Source organism: Balaenoptera ricei, chromosome 16 (assembly GCF_028023285.1).
Source record: "Balaenoptera ricei isolate mBalRic1 chromosome 16, mBalRic1.hap2, whole genome shotgun sequence".
Taxonomy (NCBI): Eukaryota; Metazoa; Chordata; class Mammalia; order Artiodactyla; family Balaenopteridae; genus Balaenoptera; species Balaenoptera ricei.
Genome location: NC_082654.1, coordinates 113,304,028 through 113,331,314, shown reverse-complemented (window position 1 = coordinate 113,331,314; position 27,287 = coordinate 113,304,028). Strand labels below are relative to the sequence as shown.

Here is a 27,287-nt window from a genome sequence, read left to right as displayed (position 1 = left end):
AATAAACATGTTAAAATTAGTTTAGATTTACTGGCATCTCTTGTGGTCACTATCTTTACAAAACAGCTTTTGGAAAGAAATATTTCCCATGTTACTTCCAGGAACGTAAAAATTGAGTGAAAATCAATCAGCTATATTTAGGCAGAAGGAGGCATCTAGAGGTTTTCGAAAAACAAAAGACAGTATAGATATTATATATATGCATATGTTTTTAAACACATAGAGGTTCATAAATAATTGCATTAATGAAATCAATTTTAAATACTAAAGAGAAAAAAATTATACAAAATTGCTTTTCTTTTGCATATTACATATACATATATATATATAATATATATGGATTCAATAAAACATAGCACTAATGTTCCAAAATGCATACTTCTAAAAAATTTTTAGAGTTTTATTTGAGAAACCTCTTTAATAATTCCATGCTCAGCATGCCCATATGCTATTTTGAAATAAATTTTCATTTCAACATCAGCAAAAATCTTTGTCAGTTTGCCAGAAAGTTTCCAGAATTTACTGATTCCCTTTTCATATGGACAGATTTTACACAAGGCACAGATGCAAAAAAGATGCAGACATTCTGGAAGTATCCAAGAATATCCCCTCTCCCCCCCAATAAAACAAGGGAAGCAAAGGGAGGTAGAGGAGTTTCTGAAAAAAACTTTACATTCTAGTCTTTTACCCTGGACCCTGGTTTTTCAAAAGTCTTCTAGAAGCTTCCCAATCAGAAGCAGGGCACAGTGAAAATAAAAGCCCTGCAGTAAAAAGGTGTCATGCTAGGAAAAGATAAAGAGGTTTGCAAAGGTGATGGGCAGCCCTGAGCACTCAGAGAGACTATCTTGAGTTCTATTCACCAAACTATACTGTTCCCTTGGTAAGGCTCTAGGGATGGAGCTCCATTATTTTCCGGGTGACGTGACAAACAGTGAAGCATTTCTGCCAAGGATAGCGAGAGATACATACCTAATAACAAAACAATCAGAATGACTCTCAGAGGTCCAATATGATGTATTTCTAGAATTTCTACTACACTGAGCACTGCTAGGAGACAGCGGGTGGTCACTTCTGTGGGGTCAAATTGTAGGTGAAATTGGCTATATGTGAATAACTACTGACATGTGCGAGAAAACTACAATGTGACAGCCACATCCCCTTCCCAGGGCAGCCTGCATCCAGTGACTCGTCACCAGGGAGCCCTAAAGGCCCAGCTCCGATGCCCCAGCCCAGGGCTACCCTGAAGGGGGCATCTCAACTTCAGAACAGAGACCTGTGATGTGCCCTGTTGGGTCTGTACCGTAGCCCCACTTTTCCCTTTTCTCCATGCTGCTTCCTCCCCTTGCCCCGCAGGTGTTGATGGAACATTCCCTAATAAACTATGTGCATGTAATTTCCATCTCAGAATCTGCTTCCCCAGAAGTCCAACGTGCAACAGACACACACACACACACGCGGACACACACAGGTTCCCTGGTGCCCTGCTATCTTACTTTCAAGCAGTAGTATCCGATGATGCAGAAGAAAGAGATAACCGTGTGCAGGACGGCTAAGATACGCAGCGTGGGCTCCATGTAGCCGCTGCTCTCCTCCAGCACATAGTGAACTGCGAGGACTCTAGGCGGGCTGCTCTCCAGGCTGCCGACTCTGGCGTTTGCACTTGAACTGCGAGTGGGGAGCTCCTTTCCTTCAACCACAGAAGCAGTGGAGACCTGATTCAAATCATTTAAAGTACCGTCAGTTCACTTCCTCTGACACCAGGGTAAACAAGAAACAATGGAAACCCAGTCTTAGCAAATAGCTGGACGTGAAACCACTGCACGATGAAAAGACTAAAAGCAAAGGCTGAAAAAGATAGCTTTTTCAGTATCTTGTAATAACCTATAATGGAAAAGAATCTGAAAAAGAACATATAATACACATATATATATAGAGAAAAAAATATATAAATATAACTGAAATATATATATATATAACTGAGTCACTTTGTTGTATGACTGAAACTAACACAATATTATAAATCAACTATACTTCAATAGAAAAAAATAATGACAAATAACACATTTTTAAAAATTCCCTCTAATTTACCCAGACATGAGGATTCCAGTGCATGCAGGAAATAATTAGATGGCTAAGCTGCCTTCTCAGTGATCAAAAGAATTTAATACAATACAGATATGCCACACCCAGATACAGTAACAAGTGAGATATTCAGCCAAATTAGACTCTGAGTATTGTGGGTAAATCCTCTGCAAATCCAACATTCTTCAGTGGGGGCATTTCTCACTTAGTGTGAAGGAGCAAGTCTATCCCTGCTGTACGGGACAGTCAGCAGTGTGCCTGAGATTCAGGTTTTCATTTTCATCAAATACATTTCAGCATCGGTTTTGATGTGCTCACTAGTGGATCTGTGAAATCTTTACATTCAATTCAGTCTTTCATATTGGTTATTAAAAGACTAAGATGTACATACCTTATAAAAGAGCAAGATGAAATTGATTGCAAACGCGACAAATAAGGCTAACATTCTCATGTTGTAAAAGTTGCGAGCAAAATAGTTCTGCAGGTGAAACAAATTATTAAAAGGTCATTGAATCGAGAGACTTGAAATTTGCAGACAACTGAAATAAAGCATTCATGCATTTCCCCAAAACTATTTGTTGAGGGCCCACTGGGTTTCAAGTCCCATGCTTGGTGCTATCGATGTAAAGCACCAAGCTTTACGACGTAAACCACCACGGAGGAGACATAATAAAGAAGCACATTCACAGATAAAAAGCGTAATTTCAGGGAATGTTAAATGTTATGAAGAAAAATCCATCAGGTTAAGGACTTAGGGAACAGGGGTGCTATTCAGACAGGTGGTCAGGGAAGGTTTATCTTAGGAGGTGACATTTGAGCTGAGGCCTGGATGCCATTGGACGGCAATCAACTGAACAGCTGGGGATGAGAATGTCAGAGAAAGAGCTTGGAGGGCAAAGGTCTTGAGTTCCAGGTGATGCTGGTGTGTTTGACGGATAGTGAGGAGGTAGCGCAGTGAGAGGAGGGGAGAGTGGGAGGGAATGAGGTCAGAGAGGTGACCAGGGGACAAGGTTCTGTAGCCCTCTGATAAAAAGTCTGTTGCCCCTTATAGTGCAGTGGTTCAGTGTCTGATCGCTGGGACCACACTGCCTGGGTATAAAGCCTGACCTCACCACTGACTCACTGTGGGATGTGGACAAGAGACTTAATCACTCTTGCAGCCTCAGTTTTCTCACCTGTAAAATGGGGATAACAACAAAACCTGTCTCATAGGTTTGCTATGAGGATTAGGTAAGTTACTACAGGGGAAGTTAGTCATTAATCTTGTTAATATAATTGGAATTATTATTTTATTCTAAATGGGATGGCAAGCTCTTGGAGGAGCTGAAGAGGGCTGATGCAATCAGATGATTTGAAAGATGATTCCAGCTACTGAGTATAAAATAGATTGGAGGCAAGCAGGGAAGGCAGGAGACGAGTTAGGAAGTTACTGCAGGATGCAGGAAGAGATGATGTTGGTGGTGGTGGCTTGGACCAGGTGGTGGCTGTGGAGGTGGTAAGAACTGGGCAGACTCTGGGTATATTTGGAGGAGAGAGCCGAGAAGAATTATTGTTGGGTTGTATCGAGGTAGGAAAGAAAGAGAGGACTCAGAGATGATAATTCTGGATTTGGGGGTCTGAGCAACCAAGTAAATGGTTGGTTCTATTTTTTGAGCTATGAGGGAAAAAAATACAAAACACTCAGAGGAGAAGTGGGTTTAAGGAAAAAGGTTATGGGGCATACCAAGAATTTGTTTTAATATTTAAGTGGGAGATGACTATAAAGTATCTACCCGGATATGCCAGGGGCTTTAGCGTCATAAGGCCATAGCAAAATGACATCTCGCTAGTTATCCCTCTCTGTCGACACACCCCATTTTGATGGTGTCATCTCCCCACACATGACCCTGACTTTTCTGCCACCGTTTATAGGACGAAAGTTGGCCACCACATCCAAACCGGGTCAGTCACCTTGGTTCTCCGTGGAAGGTGGGACTGGGTCATAGGTCAGAGTTAGTTACTCTGGTTATCTGAGCTGGGAGGTCACAAAGACTCGGGTCACGAGGGGCCTGTGGCACCTGGTGTGGTCATGATTAGGCTGGTGCACGCAAACAGGTGAACAGAGAAAGCCATATTGCAAGAGAAGCAGGAAAGTAGGAACTGTGACCTCTGAGACAGAAGGATGGAAGGAAATCTCAATTATGTGCTTTACTCAACTGCAGTTACACGTACTCTTCAGGAACCCACGGGGACCGCTGCAGTTTATAACAGTGCCTGGGCAACCTCACACCCTATACCACGCCCACTGTGACAACACATCAAACTAGGGGTTATCCAGAGTTGCCTCAGAAACATCTGTGTTCTGTGTACTCTGTATTAAACAATATAGTAACATACAAGGTAGTTTAAGAAAATATAGGTCAAACTATTAATTAAAATATATATTTGTATACATTTTTAAAAATGTGTCATATATACATTTATGCATAAGCAGTTAGAACATATCCCCACTGAGAACAATTCCTTTCCCTTACAGGTGAAGTTCTATACTACGTGAGTTTCTTGTCTATTTTTTTCTCAAAGGCTAAGTATGATTTTGCCTTTCAAATGGCTGTATTATGGAGTGTTGCTCATAATTTCTAGGTCTGACATTATTGGTCAGTACCTCTTACAGATTTATTCTAGACATTCATCTCCCAATCTTTTCCTGCTTGAAAAAATTATATATAATATTTATGCACATATACATACATACACATGTAAGAGGCCTTTCAAACAAAATTTTTAACAATTCCATCCTGTAGGAATAGGAATAGAGAACTACATCTCCTTTCATTGTTTTCCACATACAAGTATATATTTTATTAATTGGGAGAGCATTTCCACAAAATGTTTAGGACACTACATAAAGAACTGTCTTCTCCCTCTTTGTTCTTTCATTTATTTACTTATTTCCACTTAAAGAAAAATTTGGACTAGACCTTCTTATTATCAGTGGAGAGTTGGCTCACTGCATTAATATTTTTATAACTGGAATTTTAATAAAAGGGCGATGTTCTAGAACGACTGACTAACCCCACTCTGGAACATCAATATGAATTACTTGTCCCCTAGAAGGTATTCTTTGCTATAATGTATGGCAGAGCCTTACATAGTGTTCTGCAAAGAGGGGGCCCCGGGGTTATGTTTATTGACTTGCCCTAACGTCCTTGTAGGAAGACACTGGCAGTCACTAAATCAAGTGGACCCTCATGTGAATGTGTGCAGAGGTTATGTCTTTGACGACAGGGAGCCGTGGACCAAGGCATTCATTTTAACATATAAACACTAAGATGGGCAAATACAACATACGTGCAGGGCTGACCCAAGTGAAGGTCAATGCATATTTACTGCACCCGAATGATTATGATCTCACAGTATAACAGTAACAACATTCATTTTAAAACATCTTACTAGAAGTTTCTGTTGATAGGCTATGATTTTCTTCCAGAATGCTGACTCAGGAACTTCTGGCTCTCCATATCTGTGTGTGTGGAGCTGCCTCAATTTTTGTTTACCCTTATCTTCTTTGGCTTTTTCTTCTTTTTCTCCATCTTCTCCCCTACGAACACAAATGAATGAAAAATAAGCCATCCATAAACTAAAGAACTGAACAGGTTTTGTGCCAAAATATACAAACGAACAAATATTTAAATCATAGTATCAGTTTTAATAACTGATATCTCTTCCAATGAATTATGATATTCAGAACTTTAGAATTAGGGGTAGGATTTCTTGCTTATCATAGCCCCCTATAGATGGATAATTTCTGTGAAGTTCAAATCTATAGGACATTTTACAGGCTTCAAGTATCTTTGTATCTATACCTAGCATATTCCTTTCCAAGTGTAGAGTAAAATATTTAAATGAAAAAATAACAATGGAGACTTTTTTTGGCTGTGACTTTTCAACATACCTTATTTTTAAATTCTTATTTCAATGTTCAAGCTACTAGGATTTAAAATCAGAGGCGTACGCATTTGGTTGTTCACATATATAAAGGATGTCAATACGTTAATTTTGCAGACAATAATGAAATTAGAAGCACTGAAATTTGACACGTAAACCCCTCTAGGTGCAAAATACCAAGCCTTCATGGAAGTATATTTATGTATATGTGTAGTCACATATATGTAACCCACATAACATAACCCATACTTAACTCATATGAGGTCAAACATTATTTTAACGTTAAAGAGTTGCCATTGAAATGACTGTCATGCCCTGTTACATCTGTCTGCATTTCACTATAATAGTCACTTATGTGGCCATTTTTACAACTGACTCAACAGTTCAAGGTCTATGACAATGAATAGTGCTGACTGTACAAAACAGACAACAGTGGCCCTTGCTTGAAGCCTAATTCAAACAAACCAACTGTAAATATACATTTTTCAGACAACTAAAGAAGCTTAAATATTTAGCGGGTATTAGACGGTACTAAAGAATAATTGCAAATTTTGTTCAGTATAAATAATGGCATGATAATTATGGTTTTTTTTAAAGTTCTTAGCAATTAGAAATGTATACAAGATATTTATGGGTGAAATGACATGGTGTCTAGTATTTTCTTTAAAACAACTTGTCGTACAGGAGGCCCGAAAATATGTGTGTGTGTATATGGTAGGGAGGGTAGGCAGGAGAAAACCTAGATGAAACAAAATTAGCAAAATGTTAATAATTATTAAAACTTGGTGATGGGTATACGGGGTGCATTATAACATTCTCTCTTTCGTGTGTGTTTGAAAATTTCTAATAACAAAACTCTTTAAAATTTTCTATCTCAAATAACTTGGAAATAAAAATGATTTTCCCTGAAAAAAGTGTTAAGTTGTTCAAAAGGTGACTCAAGTGATGGCAAGTAGGCATGTGAAAAAGTTGAATAAAACTGTTTTCCATGAAATACAACATTAGAAATAAGAACTATTTCTGAGTTATATCATTTAATGTTATTTTAATTTTATAGCTATGACTAAATTAACACAATTCTAAATAAACATTTGCTATTCTAAAAAAAAAGAAGGAAAAACAGAACAGACAATGAAAACAGGCCAAAGGAAGTAACAGAATAGAGGAGAAAAATAAAAGGTTACATGAGAACGCTACAGGTGCACTACAGGCACTTAAAAATTTGATTTCCCCAATTGTTAAAAATGTGCATATAAAACTATGTAATCTTGGGGAAAGACGTAGGTTTCAATTATTAACAGAAAGCCAGTGTTATGAGGAAATTGTACATGTTCATTGCTTCACAGCCAGCTCTTTATTTCTCATTGTTGCATTTAGAACTGTGTTCCACAGCACCAGGAATACTGCTGAAAATGAAGTTTCCTGGGTCCCAGACCTGCTGATTCAAAATCTGTGCTGGGGCCCAGGAATCTGTGTCTTTAACAGACTCTCCAGGTGGTTTTTACGCAGGTGGCCCTAGGACTGTGCGTTGAGGACCACCATGCCCCAAGAATTCTGTGCCACGGCATTCAGAGAACGTTCGTCCCCTCCCTTCTTTACAAGGACAGAATGGATGCTCGATTTTAAGCAGAGAACTACAGCAGTCAGTCATCTTGCAGAGAGCTTCGCATGGAATCACTGAAGTCTTTTCTGCTGAGAGAGGAACACACAAACAGAATCCTCACGGCACAAGAAAGAGGCGGGAGTGGCCCCCAGGGCGGATGGGGGGTGGCCTACGCTTATCCCTGCCCATGGGCTGAGGCTCTCCACTGAGATGACAGATGTCATCCTGCAGCCTGAGAGTCCCCACTGCATGTCCTGAAGCGAGAGGACGAGTGAAAGACACGAAAACAAAGGAAAGGATACAGAGACTACACCTACTCGGCTTTCTCAGGTTCGGATTTGCTTTCTTCTTTTTCTTCCTTTTCTTCTTCTTTGGCCTTCTGTTCCTTGGATGAGTCAATGGGGAAAAGAGAAGCAGGATTACACATCACTTTTGAATGAGTTTAGGGAGCCCCGTGACCCTGTGTCTAACTGTAACCTATAAATGATACCCTCCTGTCTCTATGGAGATAAAACTGCCACGTGTGTCCTTTCTTCTACTGGTCCACGCATTTCCCCCTTCCCCGCACTTAACTACCAGGCCAGCAGTAGGTTCCAACTTTCTGAGCTCCTTCCCACTTTTCTTATTTCACAACTACCTTCCTTCCCTCAGTCACCTACTCAAATCCTACTCAGCCTCCAACACCAACTTAAGTCCCACTGCTTAAGTCTCATCTAACTACTCCAAGCCATACTGAGGTTTCCATTTTCTCAACACAGGTAACCTCTACTGTCTGCTGCCTATGCTACTTACCACTTAATAATTCCCTAATTTTTTCATGAGTCTTTTATCTTTCTAATAAACTCTTTAAGGCAACTTGAAAGCAGTGAGCCCATCTTACATTTCTTTTAATTTGCTATGATACCCAGTGGTGTCAGACACCTGGCCAATCCTCATAAGATATTTGTGGATGGAATGATGATCGTTCAATTGCCTAATGTCAGGAGGGTGAATACTTCAGCTCGTACTTTCATAGTTTAACTTAATAGTTTATAAGGAACCTTCACAAAAGGCTAGCTCCGCCTAACTAAAAAGCCATTCCTCTTTGGCAAGTCAAGTCACGTACCAAAAACCACTCTGGCACTAGCGAGACAGCTGATGTCAAGTTCACTTATCGTGCCCACCTGAGGTCCAGAGAGCTGCTGTGATTGGAGGAAAGTTACCTGGAACTTTTCTTGCACCTCGGGGATAGGGACGGGGTTGCTCATGAGGTCGCTCAGGCCAGCGTTGGGATTATGAGGAATCAGTTTGTACTGCCCGCCTTCTCGCTTCAGGTCCAGGCCAAAGATGTCGGAAAGCAGGTCACTCTCCTCCGTCAGTTCCTTTAGGTCCGTCAGATCTTCGTTGGGCAGGGCGCCTTCCACGGCTTTCCTCTCCCCGTCCTCCCCGTCTCCTCGAACCTCGTCCTGCGTGGGGTCTGGCATGTTGGCCAAGAGCTCCGCCACCTTGATCTTCTTCGCCCCTTCCACCAGGCTTCCTCCCAGCAGGAGGCTGCCGACGATGCGGGAGAAGCCTCTGAAAACGCTCGCCACGAAGTGCAGGAGGCTCATAAAAACCCCCCAGTAGGACGTAAAGAAGGCCGTGACCATGTCCTTCACCGTCATCTTCTTCACCTTCTTCATCTGCTTCTTCAGGCTCTTTAAGCTGAGCATCCGCATAAGGGTCAAGATATTATACCTGAGGGCAAACAGGGCCGACTTGACCGTCATGATGGAAAAGAAACCCATCCTCGGCCCCTGCTCCTCTGGCTTCTCCTTCTCACTCTCCTCTTTATTCGCCGACCTCTCGTTCAAATCCGACTCTGAGATCTGAGCGGCCAGCTGCATCTCAAATATGGTGTCCTCACAGAAGTTCACGAAGAGCTCCATCTTCTCTTTTTCTCCCCCTTCGTTGACCACATCAAATATAAATTGCCTTTTGGACTCCTTGACCTGGGGCTTCTCCCACTGGGTTCGGCTGGACTCACTGATTTCAAAGTAAACCCTCTCTATGCGCTTGGCGCTGCCCATGATCTCGATGCGGCCCAGAAAGGGCTGGAAGTAATTCAGGACGCTCTCGGCCAATTCCAAGAAGGTCTGCAGCCGGGTGTCGTTGGGCATGTGTTCAGAAAGGTTTGTCAGAAGCACCGCCACGTTGAAGCCGATGTCCTTGGCGGGCTCGTGGAACCGTTTGACAAATTCCTCGTAGTCTAGGGTTTCGTTTTCATCGGTCTCTGCGCAGGACAGGAGAAATTCAGTCTCAGATTGGGTGTAGTGCTTATGGCTCTCCATCGCTTTGTGGAAGTCCCTCTTGGAAATGACTCCCTTACCGTCGGGGTCATACTCTTTAAAGGTATCAGAAGATGTCAAGTCCTTGAGTTTTAAGAACATGTCAAAAAATTTGAGAATCATCTCCACGTTGTTGGAAGATTCCACGAGCATATCAACCATCTGTTTGCCGATGGTGCCATTAACCACATTGCCTGGGGGTAAAGAAATGCATTGGCTCAAAATGAACATTCCCGATAAAACCGGTGTCTAAGCCGGATAGAAGCTAGTGTATGTTACTGTGAATTAATTGTAAACTGGTCCAGTTGTATAAGTTGTCGCTAATTTGTGCAGGTAAATAATAAATATCTTAAAATGTCTAAAAAAACCCAGTGTCTCTAGAGAAAATAACAATATAAATCTTATATGACATCTGAATCAAAGACAGCTCCTTGTTTATCTTCCAAGGTACGAAGGAAAAGATGAGTAATTACTTGTAAACTCTAGTTTCAAAGAGTGATTACATGAACACAAGCAAAAGCATATTTACAAAGTAATTAGACTAATGCACGTAAAACAATAAGTGAAGAAAAGCTGACTTTTTTCCCTCTAATTGTGTTTTAGGATTAAAAAAAAACGCAATAGGGCTTCCCTGGTGGCGCAGTGGTTAAGAATCCGCCTGCCAATGCAGGGGACACGGGTTCGAGCCCTGGTCTGGGAAGATCCCACATGCCGCGGAGCAACTGGGCCCGTGAGCCACAACTACTGAGCCTGCGCGTCTGGAGCCTGTGCTCCGCAATGAGAGAGGCCGCGATAGTGAAGAGGCCCACGCACCGCGATGAAGAGTGGCCCCCACTCGCTGCAACTGGAGAAAGCCCTCGCACAGAAATGAAGACCCAACACAGCCATAAATAAAAATAAATAAATAAGTAATTAAAAAAAAAAAAAGAGCTACACTTTAAAAAAAAAAAAAACGCAATATGTTTTAGGATTAAAAAAAAAAATGGGGCAAACATTTATATTATCCTAAAGCCAGAAACTGAAATACAGTCTCGTATTAATAATAAAAATGAGTGTTTGCACAGACCTTTTGGGTTGAAATATCACTGCTCGTAAACGTTACCTGATTTCACGTTCATATGTCTGTGAGGCAGGTACTTTTTATTAATTCTGATTTTACTCTTGAGAAAACTGAGGTTTGGCAAGGTTAAATTAATGTGCCGGCCGTGACATGATTATTGAGGGCTAAGGCCTGGATTTTAAACAGATCTGCTGAGAGCAAATTAGATGCTCTTTCTGATTTAAAATGTAAAAGATCTCCCTGCATTTCTTCATGGTCCAGAATGTTTATAATTAGAAAATGGCAGATTACGGATAAGCTTGAGGAAATGAGATGTTATCCTAAGGTATAGTCATCGAGTGCTTTTATTCCATGAACAGAGCTTGATACGTAACACGAAGACATGCATCAGGAAAAAGATGCATGGTGAAGGGTCTGTTGAGTGCATTTGTGAAGCATTAAACACCGGGGTTAAGAGCATAGGCTCAGGAACCATGCTATGGGGATTTGAATCCAGGTCCCACCATCTGTTAGCTGAGCTACCTGGGCAGACTTCTTCGCCTCTCTGCACTCAGTTTCCTCATTTGCAAAACAGTGATGATATTACTATGCAATTCATAAACCTGATATTAGGATGAAAAAGTACTTAAACCAGCAGCTGGCATATTAAACAAGGTTAATTTTAAGTTGTCATTCCTGCAGTTCCTGTTGCAGTTATTATGGTTGTGGTGTTATTATTATTTAGACTAAAACTTGAATTGAGGTCATGGGAAAAGGATCCTGTGCTCAAAGGGTATAAAGTGCCAAAGGGTATAAAGTGCCAACTAAGGGTTTCAAGCAAACGCTGCATCGTTGAAGTCCTAGCACAAGGTGTGCCTACTGCCTTAATTAGTCAAAGTATAGTTGTGCAGTGCAGGGCGGACTAAGAAACAGAGAGAGGAATTAGGAAGGATTTAAGAAAAAAAAGGATAGGGAACATAACAGCAAACATTTTTAATTTGCTTTGGTCGTATTCACATGATTGCACTGAACGCTTGCATCAGCCTATCATGAGCCCCATTTCACAGAGGAGGAAAGTGAAAAATGGAGACGTAACTTGTGTCAGGGTCACGCTGCCTGCGTGGGAAAGTGGGATGTGGGCGCTGGTGGCGGATCTCAGAACCCAAGCTCTTACCTACTACGTTTACTGTCTGAGTCAGAAAAGAAATGCAGTAGCAAAGGAAAGTAAGTTGAAAAGAGAAAAGAGAGAGAGTGAAAACCCGAGAGAGAGGCATGTGGCGGGAGGATTAGGCTGCCGCTAGACTTGGCGGGCTGGGGCCTCTCCCGAGCCTTCTCCTGCTGCAGAATTAGAAGAACCCATTGGAGTCACAAGGCAGGCAGCTCAAAGCAGCGATTTACACAGTTGGAGTGTATCCAAACGTCTGTAATCCCCACTGGTTACAAACAAACAAAATGATAAACAAATAAAACCTTCTTTAGGTATTCTGTCCGAAGAGCATACTGTCTGGGGTATCACTATGAAATGAAAAATATCACTACGAATGAAGTACGAGTGATTTCATCCCATAGTTTTGTAAACTGAGATGGGCAGGATTTCTCTCTTTTAAAAAACAAACTTGGAAAAAGAGTAATCAAGCCAGCAATAAATCTGAGGTATCTGTCCCATCTCAGCGTTGATATTTTATCCTTTGCGGCATGCTGACTCCCAAAGGATTCCACGTATGGAATCCTTAAAATAAAAGATTAAAGGGGACTTGAAGATATAAATCAAAACTACCTTCCAACATGGACAGCAACATGACCACCATGTCCTTCTGAAGATCCATCAATTCTTTTAGCAGCTCAATTTGACTGGAATCCTGAAAGAATTAACATACTGTGTTTGAGATAATATGGGAAACCTATGCAGCAAGAATGTCATACTTATTCTCACAAAAAGAGTACGGATCTACCGATAGTAGACACTTTACAGCAATATAGAGCGAAAGGGAGGCCAAATATAAGTCTGCAGCTTATTAAAAATACACACTTAAGAATTAAAGAGTATTTACTGTTGATTCCAACTCATGTTTATTAAAGTATCTGTAAGGACAATGAATAAATCTAACAAGAGTACAGAAGAACTAAAGCAGTGGTGGAACCCCTGGGGCCAGGTAGGCAAGACTCAGGTGCTTCTGCACATTGGGTATCTTTCTTTAACTTGAGTAAAGACCGGACTTGTCTTTTCTTCTTTCTAACTTACTACACCAAGATGCTATAGATTTTGTAAAAATTAACATATTCTGGAAAACACAGGCATAACAGTGATAAGAGATAAACTTATCCTACATAAATCTAGGCAAAAATGTACACAAGTATTACCTGTATTAATAATGCACAAAATATCTTATTTACCAATTTTATCAAGCTCTCAGATATTTCTCTCGTTAAAATGTTCTGGGTTTTTTTTTTATTTTTCATTTTTCACCATGAAAAAAAATTATTTTACAAAGATATGTTGTGTCCAAACATCACTATGCTTAAGATTCAGTGCCTGGAAATATGGAATGTACTTATATTTACATTACGACCTCATGAATCATCAGATTTTCTTATTTAAAACTATACCCCTCTTTCTTTTTTTTTAAAAAAAATACAAGGTATCATTTTATTCATATGAATTTTGCTACATAGGAAGCCAAATTTCAACACTGCTCGAAGGATGAGACTTTTTCTTCCTAAATAGTTGTTACCTTGACTAGGTCTACAAACTGAACAACTGCTAGGTAGCACCATCAGATGGTCATAAAATGATGGCAATACATCCGAATCGGAACTCTCCTGTGAACGTATGAATTTGGTTCATGTTGATTTCCTTTACTTGCTAAAATGTCATTAGCAATTAGTTGAAAGCATCATGACATTTCCTTACTTGGTTGATTACCAGTAACGAGATACTGACAAAGATTCTCTCCTTGACCAAACTAGCCAGCTCCTCTGGGCCCTCTTCCCAACTAGGCTTTAATCTTGGTCTATAAAGACTTGAACAAAACACCACCATAGTTTCTAACAGCTCAAGGCTGCATCCCTAGGATGACCCCAGCCCCCCCTTAGAGTGCCTGCCTGAGAAAGCTCAAGACTGCCAGAAAAATTTTCTGTCTGTTCCAGCCAACACCTGATGATAGTAGAACCTGTCTCCCAGGCTCTGTGGGAGGGTAGAATCCTGACTTTAATATTCAGCTGGCCCAATCCCATTTACACTGAACAATCCTTTGTAATTTTCCTCTTCCCTAACTCTACTGAACCCTGCTAACCCCCCTCCTCCTCCCTTTAAAACTCTTATCACCTCTGTACAAGTCCAAGTTGAGTTCAGCTCACACTAGGTTCTTTTCCCTACAGTAACATTTATCACTGACTAAATCTGTCCTTGCCACTTTAACCAGTGCCTGGCTTTATCTCTGACCAAGATATCTTCCTGCTTGTAGGCCAGAGGGCAGATGTGAGTATCCTCACTTTGCTGGAGGAAAGGAGACTCAAGGAAGAGAGATGGGACATGTGACTGAAATCGTGGGAGTTGGACTGGAGTCGTTTGACTTTGAATCTAGCATTCTCTCCTCTACCTGACACCTGGCAGATACCCACACCCCGACAGACAAGTCAGGAGAGCCCATCAAAATTCACTGCATCACAGGGACATATTTACTCAAGATTTATATTAACAGTTTTTCTGTTCATGTAACTCTGAGCTCCAAATGCAATACACGAGTGAGAAAACAGCATTCTGATGTTTTCAAGATATGCTCCCGAATGAACATTAAAGCATGGTGGAAAATCTGTTTCTTCTTTATTTGCCTATCTGCATAGCTATTTTTTTTTCTCTTTGACTTTCACAAAGTAAAATGTCCTGTTAATGGGTGAGTGTCATCTTCTGAGAACAGCTGCTTGTTTATGACCCTATAAGAAAATTGTCTCCCCTTAATGAGGGATTTGGAACAGATTACAAATCCTCTTCCAATTATCTGTAGGGCGGAGGAAAATTCCAGTGAGTAATCAGCGAGAGAAGTAGGTCTACAAAGGACTGTAAAATGTACAGTGTTTGGAGACTATCTTTTATTTCTCCATTATAGTCAATTCCTCAATACCTTTTGTTTTCAAAATTGAATAATGGCTTCCACCTATTCTCAGCTTGCATAAAGTTCTTTTATTTAAAAAAAAAGGTTGGTTTTTTTTGAATGTAGAGTAAAAGATGTATAAAGAAGTCATCTAAGGAAGATAATATTCAGACAAAGGAGAGCATGTTTAATTTGCCAGGGATCACGGTCTCCAGTGTGTCATTTAGGATGGTGCAAGACAGTGACTTCACCTGAGACAGCTTCATCTGCATGTGGGCAAATACATGAAGAAAACCCACCACCGCATCCCAGAGCCTGCTGTGAGCCAAACTCTGCTGGTTGCCAGTGCAAGGACCCTGGGGCAGAAACAGACAAACAACAATCATTCCTGATAATTTAATTGCCAACATAAACTTTACAATAATAGGGACAAAGTTAACTTAGTGTTGACATATCTTATCACCAGCATGTTATCTGAAAAGACAGGAACCCAAAACAAAAGATATACAGTGATGGTAATGGTACAGCACTCTTAGGAGATAAACATATTCTTCCTTGAAATGTTTAAATCCCCAAAACAGTTTCTCAAGGATTTTCATGTTCTGTTTCTGTATGAATACTAAAACACTGGGGAAAAAATGGTGAATTATTTCATTTTTGTCTGACTTTGGTTTCTTCTATTTAGAGGAGATCTTAGCTAAGTTATTTTAGCTAAGTCAGATCATCAGAAGTGACTACCTGTGTGGAAAGAATTTGAGATTATGCTTTATATGAGAGGTACTTACTTCTTATTGTTAAATAGTAACCTGGATAAAGCACTCATAGAGAGGACAAAATATCCTCTTCAGTGCTTCATTGTACAACCGTATCCTGGTTACCAATCATACAACCATTGAGATTTTTAAAGATTAATACTTAGTCATTAACTTTATGAACCCAGAATCCAAGACAATTAGAACCTAACTCTGCTCTCTTAGCTTTCATTTCAGAAGTGATCTTTATGTGACACTGGAGTGAGTGTTGTAGCAGAGACTGTTTGGATGGAGACAACTTCTATTCTTACTTCCCAAGGAGAAATTCTACAATCGCTAAGTTTTGAAAACACACCCGCATCAACCAGGAAAAGAAATAATAGGGATTATATTTCAAAAGAAAAAGTATATATACAACACAGTTCTTAACTTCCAACTCATTCACTCATTAGACAAATGGCTCAGAATAGGTTTAAGTTGGAGAGCACATTAAAATGTTACAGATTTCAGTCTGGAGACAAGTGACTGGAAGACAGGACTGCACTGAAGATACTGAAAAGATGTCGACATGGAACTCTGTCCTGTATCAAGCTACACTTGAGGCCCTACAGCTGAGGATAAAAGATGTAACCGAGTGGGACCCTATGAGGCCTTCCCAGAATAGACGCCCACCCATGTCCTCTGCCTTCCTTTTCTCTGTAGAAAACCTTTAGTCAAAGAATACATTTAATCAAAGCAGTGAACAAATGCAGAAAGAAAGGAAAACAGTCAAGCAAGACAAAATAATACTTTAGCCATTAAACCAAGTCACGGACCTTTAGTTTCTTCTCAAGGTCTATAGATAATATTCTGAGCCATGTCCTTTGAGCTGTTTGGCAGATACTGAAACGCCCACCAGGTGGAAGAAGTGAACTGCAGGCTGCCCACAAGCACGCAGACCCCAGACTGGCTGGAATCAGAAGGTCAATGATGCTGACTTCCAATTACCTCACCACCAACCAGTCAGAAGAATGTCCACGAGCTGATCACACACCCCACAAGCCCTGTCCCTCCCCCTGTCTTTATACACCTTCCCCCGAAAGCCTTCAGGGAGTTCGGGCCTTTTAAGCACTAGGCTCCCTGGACCCCTTGCTTGGCGCCCTGCAATAAACACTGCACTTCCCTTCACCACCACCGGGTGTCAGTAGATTGACTTTACTGCGCGAGGGTGGGCAGACCTAAGTTTAGTTCAGTAACAAACACAGTAAGTGCCAAGTATCTCAGTATTCCAAAAGCAAGGTGCTAGATTCAGTACCTGCGAAAGGAAACTAAGTAGATCTTTCTACCTCAAAGGTACCAAGGCGCTGGAGCCGAAAAGGGAAAGACTTTGCAAAGAGCTCTGCAGGGGCCGGGCCTCCCAGCCTCCACCGCTGCTGCCGCAGGAGAGGAGAGGGCTGCCCGCTTCCCTTTACACCACGGAGAGAGCAGGGGTCAAGAGGGCCTTCAGGAGCGCTCGGCTCCTGCATCCTGAGCTTGGGTAGCACACGGTCCCGCAGTACGGACTGTGAGGACGGAAAGTGACAACAGAAGATTCCTTAAGTTGGGTACTCGGGAGGGAGCTGTCTTGCCCAGCAGGACTTGGAAATCTTGCCGACAAAACTGTCCGAAAGGCTAATGTGATTCCAAGGTGGACGGGGACCCCCAGATGCACAGAGTCTGTGGAACAATTCGAAGCTGGGTGGGAAAAGAGGTTATTTCCAGGCACTGGAAGCAGTAAGAGGGCCAAGCCCCCTCATTAGAGAAAGAATACAACACGCCACCCCAGAGGGCAGGCTCCACCGTGTGGCCCTGAACTCCACGTGCCGGAGGGAGACCTCCCCTCCCTAATCCTTCCTCCTGCGCACAATTCCAACCCGGAGGAAGCCTGAGACCGGCAGGAGGGGAAGGAGGAAGAGCGGACGACCCTGTGGAGAGACGGTGGAGAAGCCCAGATCCTACGTCTTGCCCTCTACCCCAAGGCCTTTCCGGCGCAAAATCAGGCCCAAGGGTGAGGGGGATTTTTAAATTGGATAAGAGCTAAGTGATGGCGCCACCACACGATGACTGCAGTGAGACAATCCTGGTGACAAAGTGACTGAAGGAATTTTATTTATCTGAGAGTGGTCAGTGCACAAGATCCATTCAAAGAGGGACAAAGAAGCGGGCCACAGAGCAAGGCTGAAGAGACAGTGGGGAGGGGTCAGCTCTCTTAACTTCGAGGTTAGTACACGGAGCCCATTCAACGTACCAGGCCAAACTGATTTTACAGTGTACCTTAGTCCTGTCTGGCTGTTAAAATAACTCTGGGTCAAAGCAACGTATCTTCAGGATTCCACTGTGGTCCAGCCTCGGCAATGTGCCCCGTGTGCTAACACTGGGGAGGGTGGAAAAGTGCAGGAGGGCATTAGGTGGACACTAGAAGGCCATTTCGAAGAAAATAAACTTGATTTTTCCTGAAGAAACAAACACTTTCTTCCTGTGGTATTTAAGGTTTTAACCAAATGTTAAAATATTATATTAGAAAGGACTAAGATCTTCTGAAACCCCTAGGTGACCAAGAGTTGTTTTGCAAACCTTAGGCGACAGAGCTGCAAACCAGAGGCCCAAGTTCCTACTTTTCCTTGTAAACCTGAAACACACAGAAGGTACTTTCCAGGACTTGCTCAGCCTCAGACCATCGACTTCTGAGAACCGTTCACTACCTGAACGGAGCATCTGTCTTACCTGCCACCTCGCAGGCCTATTTCTCCTGATCTATTCAGTGCCTGTAACATATAAAACCCTTGCTACTATTACACAGAGAATGGATAGACACCAAGGTCCTACTGTCTAGCACAGGGACCTATATTCAATAACCTGTGCTAAACCATAATGGAAAAGAATCTGAAAAAGAATGTGTATACACGTATAACTGAATCACTGTGTTGTACAGCAGAAATTAACACAACATTGTACGTCAATTATACTTCCATAAAATAAATTAAAAAACAGACAGACACCCTGGCTAACTGCCAGAAGGCAGTTACTTTCAGGTTGACCTTCTCGTGGAGCGACAAATACAGCTTTCTCTCTTCTCACGACTCACCCTGTGGTCTTAACTCCAGGCACTTGGACAATATAATGTCCTCCTTCTCAGGCGGTTCTTCTTCCCCTCTTATGAAAACTGGAGTTGAAATCTTACAGAAGATTATGTTTATTTTGATGGTTTTGGATATCCCCCCCTTGCATAATTATCTACAGTTAGCAAAAATTGGAGTCCAAAAGCAACATGCAGTGCTGTCAACTAAAAGCCAGCCCAAAGTAAGCATGAAGCGAATGATAAGCTTTTATTCACAGTGTCAACAATAATCAATAAACATGATGCTAAGGCAAATATCTTCAAAATACGTTTCACTAAAGGCAATGGGGTGCCCTGGGTTGGCTCCTGGAACAGAACAAGGACATTAATGAAAAAACTGGTAAAATCGGAATAAAGTCTGTAATTTAGGTTATAGAATGGTGCTGATGTTAATTTCTTAGTTTTGACAAATGTATCATGGTTACTTAAAATGCCAAAAGCTGGGAAAGCTGGGTGAATCATATATGGAAACTCTCTGTACTGCCTTTGCAATTTTTCTGTATATCTAAAATTATTCCAAAATAAATTTTTATTAAAATATATTTTTAGGGAATTCCCTGGTGGTCCAGTGGTTAGGACTCGGCACTTTCACTGCTGAGGGCCGGGGTTCGATCCCTGGTCTGGGAACCAAGATCCCACAAGCTGTGCAGTGTGGCCAAAAAAAAAAAAAGTGTGTGTGTGTGTGTGTGTGTGTGTGTGTGTGTATATATTTATTTGAGAGTTGATTAAATTATATAAAAATGTCAAATAAACAAGGAGTATTGAGAAGTTAAAAAATGAACAGGTCATAATGAGCCTTGCTACTTTACCTATTATTCCTTGACAGTTCATTTAGAATGTTCTGTGTTATATAAACAAGTTAGAATAAATGATTTTGCACACAGTGAAAGGTCAATGGATGCTTCTAGTTTTATATAAATTTAGGACTCTCACTTACTTTAGGAACCAAGAAATGTCTACTCTTGGCTGAAAGGAATTTACGTTTTATTTGTTATATAGAAGCCATTTTCCTGTTTCTATAAAATTCACTGGCTTGCTAATTTCATCAATCAATCTTATTACTTAATCAGGACAGTTCACATCAAACGTTGTATTGCTCTCTTTCTAGACACCGATGAGTATATTAAGGTAATAACGGAAGCCAAGGAAGATGAGGAAAAAGGAACATGAGTGAACTGAACTGGATTTAAAACTTTGCTTGTATTTGAATTAAAGAAAAAGTTATTAGCATTATCAAGTATGGCTTTTCCATTTTTAAATACTGAAATAAGGATCCTCTGCCCTGCCCATGGAGACAAGAGAGAAAGTGAGATCCTTCCAAGGTACGAATACAGAGGAGAGAGTGAGCCTGGAGGAGGTGAGGAATGGCCATTCTGCCATCTTTCCTCTGCACCACTCTGCTTTGGCGGCTTCACTTGGCCATGAACAGTTCACTCACTCAGTCATTCTACAAACACCTGTAAGTATGCTAGACTCTGGGGATACAATCTGTTATTTTTACTTAACTCTTTCCCCCACAAGATTATGTTTAGTCTAACAAAGCAAACTGTACATTTCTTCCTCCTATTTTATCCTTGCACATGACACTTCAGTCACAGTGACTGAGTCAGAGTAATACTGGTCATGGAGACAGAAGATAGAAAGGAAAGATGACTGACTAGTCTTCTAGAAAATGGCAATGTCTTGCTTTCCGAAAAAGGCAGAAATTTATAAAATCTTTTAAGAATCTGCAGGTTAAGACTAGAAGTCTACCCCAAGAAGAATATAAAGCAAATCAAGGAAAAAAAATGGTATATTATTCATGGAATTTGGAATTTTACCCATATTATACATTATCATGTTATATAATTTTATATATACACACACACATATATGTGTGTATATATACTGTGGACAAAGAATGTTGCCTGCCGTTTCAGTAAACAAAGGATGTTGCCGCCATCAAGACATCAGCTACTGCAGCTGCCCCCTGACTGTGCACCCTGAGGGGATTCAGGATGGAGAAAAGCAGGATACTGGCCCTAGGTAGTTAAGGTTCACATCAGGAATGATTTCAATGAGCCCAGATTCTTGCATCTTCCCATACACAGAAAAGCACTAAATTCATTAACTTAAGATGTTTGATTTTCTTTAATTAATAGTAATCTTTTGACGTTCGGACACCCTGGTTTTTTTTGTTGTTGTTTGTTTTCTTGTTTTTGCCAAAAAACTCTATATATCCTATATAGCCTCCCTTACCTCTTCAGAGCAGCCCCTGAAAGCTATCTGAGAGGCTGCATCCCGGACTTAAGTCCTCAGTAAGTCCTCTAAGTAAAACATAATTCTCAACTCCTAGGTTGGGCATTTTTTTTTTTCAGTCAACAATACACACATACATGTATTAAAATGAAGTTTTTAAATGCTCTTTTCTTTTTCATAAAGTTTCTATGAAACTTCTGCCTTATTTTCACTGGAATCCTATAAAAAGTGGTTTACAACTCTGCCCTCTCTCCTTCACTTCTTCTCTCCCCTCCTTCCTTAATATTTATTGAGTGCTTAATATATACACCAGACCCTGGAAGTATGACACAGTCAACATCATGGTTCATGCCTTGAAGGAGCTCATGATATCCCAACCTGCCAAGTGGTAAAGCAGGTTCATTCCATATAAATTCACATCTCAAGTGAGTATTTTAAATGGCCAATTGGCTAAGACTCTATGGAAGGGGTCAGTAAGAACGTGGATGAGAGCAGGAAAATACTTTAGGCATACTGCATTTTTCCAAGGAATTCAATGCTAACCAGTTGACTCTCTTTTCTCTCTTTCTTTCCTTCTTCAAATAACAGAAATGTTTAAAGGTTTACCTGAATATACTCTGTAAGCGTGTTAAAGACTTGTTTTGCTACTTGAATCGCTTTGGAGAAATTCCTTTGTCCTTGTTCATCAATGACATCTTTCCCAGAGTAATACCAATAGAAGTCACTGATTGATTCCTGGAAGAGAGATGATAGGATTAAGGCACAATCTGAAGCTACCAAAGACCTGTCCAGTTCTGGACTCAGTAATAGGAAATCATTTTAAATAACAGATTGGAAGCAAACAAAAATATCTGCGAGGTAAATACTATTCTCAATGATTTTCCTAAACATAAAATATGGCGACATCCTCCCTAGATATAAATAACAACTGGAGAGAAGATTGGAAGTAGAAAACTTAGCTTTTAAAATGACTTTGTCTCTGATGACCTTGAACTTCACAAACATAAGGATTCATAACATTAATGCATGTTTATCCAGAGAGCAGTTAGATGTTTACTATGTGAGCACAGAAGTTAGACAAATCACAGAACAATATTTTGGGGTTCCAGACATTTGGTCTCCTTTTTCTCCAACAAAGCCAATAACGTTTCTTTGATGAGAATTCCAGGATGTTCCTGGCTTGTGTAACTGCCCCTGAAGAAACTAGTTGGGCTCCTTATAAATACTGACAACTGTAAACAAACATCTAACTAAGATCAATCTTTCCAAACAGGATATTTTCAACAATAACTTATATTTTGAAGGAACTTTAGTTGCCTAAATGAATAATACAATTTGGGCTACCATTTAGGTTTTGAGACATGATTTTGAAAATCACAAATATATTTTCAGCAATGCTTCTTGATATATTTGCTTCAAAAATGGACTTTTTTCTCATTAAGCTTTAAGTAAGAGTGTTGTGCTTTTACATATGCAAAGATTAAGGGAGTTTGAATCTGCAGTTTTTAAAAGTACTATACCTGACTTCCTTATAAATAAAGTGAGGGAAATAAAAGTTATATAAAATCTTATTACTGAAGAGGCCTACACCTTCAGATTCGGTTCTAGTAACGTGTAAAACATTACTACACTATCAAAGATACTTTTAAGTGATGAAGTGTTAAGCTGAATTTTTAAATTAATGCAAATATTTCGAGAGCTGAAAAGAACTAACCTCAGGCTATTAAATTTAAGTGTATGGTAGGTAGTTTGAAAGCCTTTCTTTCCCATTTTTAGTAATGTTTCAAATATTAGTCTCCTATTTATCTATCAACCGTAGAAGAAGGAACAGAGCATGTTCATGCTTTACAAATTGAAAAGGAATTTAAAATGCCATCAAGCTAAAAACTGTAGGAAAAAAATATTCCCACTTATAGAACGAAAATAAGCAAAGTAAGAGCCAGGATCAGAGGCAAAGACGATAGTGGCAGTTTCAACCTAAGACTTGGGGAAAGACTGTGATCAAAGACAAAATATCTCTACAAATTCTGACCTCATAAATCAAAACACATTTCAACATGTCAGTTTCACAACTCCACCATATCTTGCCAACTAACCAAGCCCTTAAATTGTTACTAACGTAAAGCAACGTACCTGAACTCTCAGTAGGTAGTCTACAGTAGAGATGATTATGTTGACAGTCGTATTATTGCCAGTCTGAGTTCTCAGATAATTTTGAAAATCTACGTAAGATCAAAAGATGTTATTAAAGCGCATCCAAAAATTTAAAATGAGTTCTTTGAATAACTCCAAAAGCAAATGATGTCTCCAGCAAAATCACCATGGCTACATATACTGTTATATCTGATAGTTTTAATATTGAATAATTTATATTTTCCATAAAAAGTGAGTACCTCAAAAACAAATCTAGGTGCTTTACAGAATATCAATATTCAAATTTCGCCTAAGAGGTTGCTAACACCTGTTTCTTGATTCCTAGCTCTAGGGCTCTGGGCATGTGAATGACTGAAAATGACTTCCATCCTGTAGGACAGAGTAATTAAATGACTTATTCCATAATCCCTTATTCCTTAGTACTGTGTTAAGTGCTGGGGAAGCAAAAATCAAGATCAAGTTCCTGCCTTCACGGATACACAAGCTTGATGGAGAACCAGATATATAAACAATGAATGTAAATACATCATGCAAAGTTACACAATGAAGTAGATTCCCCCAGTAAGATAAATTGTAAAAAAAGAAACAGAGCTATGCATGTCTCTATAGCTATCTATCTAATCTACATCTTTCTTCACCTATCAGCTGTCTTCTCTAGCATGAGAACAACTAATAAGAATTAAGTGAGGGACTTCCCTGGTGGCTCAGTGGTTAAGAATCCGCCTGCCAGTGCAGGGGACATGGGTTCGAGCCCTGGTCCAGGAAGACCCCACGTGCCGCGGAGCAACTAAGTCCGTGTGCCAGAACTACTGAGCCTGTGCGCTAGAGCCCGCGAGCCACAACTACTGAAGCCCGCACACCCTAGAGCCCATGTTCTGCAACAAGAGAAGCCACCACAATGAGATGCCTGTGCACCGCAATAAAGAGTAGCCCCCGCTCGCCGCAACTAGAGAAAGCCCTCGCAGCAACCAGAGAAAGCCCGTGAGCAGCAACGAAGACCCAATGCAGCCAAAAATAAATAAATAAATAAATTAATTAATTAATTAAAAAAAAAAAAAGAATTAAGTGAAAGGGCTAGCAAAGGACTTTGAAAGAGGCAATGCAATATAGAAAATTTCCCAGCGCCTACGTAGCAGGTAATGTTCAAGAACTGTTTCTTGACCCAAGGGAAGCAGCATAATTGGAACTAACAGACTCCTATTATTGCTTCAAAATGCTTATTCCTGGGTACCATCGATGGTCTGGGGTCTCACAAACCTGAGTTGTGTCCCTCACAAAGCAGTTGCAAGAAGCGGAAGAGGTCACAGGTGAATTCGTCATCCTGCAGAACCTTTTCTCCTGCAGGAAGTCCAGAGGGACCCAATGTTATCAACCACCTTAGCCTCGCCCTCCCTTTCTATCCCCACCTCCATCAAACTTGCATGTTGATCTAGCATCGTTCTGAACCCAAAACAGTCACAAATCATAGCAACTTTTCTATCTGAAGCTCGTAAGATCATGCGCTTGACAGATAGATGCACGTTTTCTTGGTAAGAAAAGAACACTTGAATCTTAAAAACTCAGATATCTCTCTGTTAAAAGTAGCAGCATGGGTTTGGCAACATTTTAGAAACAACCTGAAGAGATTAGAGACAAACTTTTTTTTTTCTTTCTTTCTATCTTTCTTTTTTTTTCTTTTTGGTAAGATTTGTGTAGGAATGATCTCTGCATCTCTTACAAATGTGTAAGTTAAATCTGCTTTGTTCCCAGAGTCTGACCAAATGATTCAATGCAGAAGTATTCAGTACATATATAAAACAGGACCAAGAGTTTCTTTTATTCAAATATTAAAGGATTTTTGTGAAAACTCTGGATGACTGGAAAATGTTTTTTAACTCATTTCACTTAACTCTCTCATGAGCTTGTCTAAATAGAGGGCTCGTTGGTTGGAGCATTCCTTCCAGAGGAGGAAGAACTGACAAGCAGAAGTAATTCTAAATACTAAACCAAAAGATAAACTTCGCTGGCTCCTGCTAGGAGAGCTAAATCTAACAAAGAAATGTGAGAAGGAGGACATCTCAGTGCCATAGGAGGTGCTCTGCATCATTTCAACACTAACTATACATGTGGGGCAAGGATGAAGCCTCAGAAAAGGGTTCCGATCTTTCACCTATATTTCAATTTAAATGTATCTTGATCACAAGTTACTTTGAAAGCAAAAACACAAAGAAGGAAACGAACAAAAAACAGGCACCACACAAATGAAAGCTGATTTTAAAAGCATAGAGTGTCCGTGAAAAAAACACTGTCAACATTATGAGTGTATGCTCTGGAATCTCAATTTGTTTAGAAAGCAAAATGACCAAAAAAAAAAAAAGAAATGTTGTTTGGCAAGTGAATGAATATACTCATGTATTTAAAAAAATAATAACTTTTCAGACTGGAAATACTTTGGGCTAAGAAAGAAAACTATGCAATGATCATGTGTGTACTGGAACTAAAATTATGAATGATCATAATGACAGAGAGTTGATGGACTTACCAGTCTGCAGTCTGTGACTTTCAAAGTGAGAGGCTTCATATAATGGGAGGGTTAGGAAGCAAAACCATTTTGAAAACTAATATAAACATTAAAAAAAGTACATAAAATCACTGTACTGGTTTCCCTCTTAGCCTGCAAGATATTATATTTGGTGACCAAATTAAGATCACCACGTCTACAAATGCGATGTGGCAAGTTTAATGTGTTAAATGCACATTGTTTTGAATCTCAATACATGGCTGATAAGCCCATTCCTCCATGTTCACGTTCATGACAGGATAGGAAAAAAGGGAACAGTCTAGGCTAATAAACTAAACTCTTCATTGATTACACTTAGTATCATTTCATGAAGATACTTTCGAATGCTATTTAAATCAAACTATTATGAGTTAGTTACACAGACTTATTGACTCTTTCCTTGTGAACCCATCTAAGATGCTTTGTTTTGGTTTTTTCGTTTTTCAGAAAATTGAATCAATAAAACCACGGACATGCTTTCAATGTTCACATATTCAATGTGGAGTAAGTAACCCTTGGTAGAAAGTATTCAGAAAAGTTAACACAGAAATAAGTTAACATGTAGTCTACCAGTGTGCCTGAAAATGCTCTGCACGATGCACATTGATTTATAACATAAGGGTTTTTTTGCTGTTGGCATGCACAGTATTTTCCGGACTGTATACCGAAACACATACGAGTAACTTCACTTACATAGGACACGCTGCACACAGCAGAACAAGAGGGAAAGGCGGGGGCGGGGGCAGGTCAAGCCTTCATTTACCATCAATTGACACCAGGTTAATCATATCGACTAAGGTGCTATTGCTTAATGAACACGTTAGTATTGATTAAAATGCTGCCATTGCCCATGCTGCACATAGGCAGTGCAGGAACAGAGATGGATGATGGCTTTATGTCTGCAGAAGGTACACGAGCAACAGTCTATTTTGTGATGTATGCAAAAGAAATTCCATTGTAAGATGGAAACTAAGGTTAATAATAAATAACAAAATGGAGTTGAAAGTGCTCTTATATTTTAAAAATATTATTTGCAATAGCTGCATGATGGCCAAATGTAGATAGTGTGAAGGGCATTCCTTTGGTTTTATTTTTAATGATAAGGGGCTTATAATTTCTAACACTGTAATAAAGGGAGGGTTATTTCAGTACTGTTGTGATGACGAGTTTGTTCTCTGTGCCTCAGTTTCCTCACCTATAAAATGAATGGAAAGCGTACACTGTCTACCTCACTGGCTCTGCACAATCTATATGACCGTTTTTTATCAATTGTGGAGAGGTTAATATTATTAGTAGCAGTGGTAATGACACTAAATAAAGATGGGAACAACATGCCTACGTGATAAATATAGTTATGTGAACATAGGTATTAAATGTGTTTATATTTTCAAAAAGCCACCTTAATTTTAATGGACCAAAT

General features: G+C 40.1%; 1 protein-coding gene across 1 annotated transcript in view; it reads right to left on the bottom strand.

The window, feature by feature from the left end:
• RYR2 (ryanodine receptor 2) overlaps positions 1-27,287 on the bottom strand; it is a 772,975-nt gene that overhangs the window by 36,532 nt on the left and 709,156 nt on the right. Inside the window, exons 86-95 of the mRNA XM_059899659.1 lie at positions 24,586-24,666; positions 23,308-23,396; positions 21,781-21,909; positions 15,300-15,404; positions 12,735-12,816; positions 8,815-10,112; positions 7,930-7,997; positions 5,515-5,662; positions 2,474-2,560; positions 1,494-1,712 (exon numbers count right to left, since the gene is read on the bottom strand). Coding sequence (XP_059755642.1) covers positions 1,494-1,712; positions 2,474-2,560; positions 5,515-5,662; positions 7,930-7,997; positions 8,815-10,112; positions 12,735-12,816; positions 15,300-15,404; positions 21,781-21,909; positions 23,308-23,396; positions 24,586-24,666 — 2,306 coding nt within the window. The remainder of the gene's footprint in view (positions 1-1,493; positions 1,713-2,473; positions 2,561-5,514; positions 5,663-7,929; positions 7,998-8,814; positions 10,113-12,734; positions 12,817-15,299; positions 15,405-21,780; positions 21,910-23,307; positions 23,397-24,585; positions 24,667-27,287) is intronic.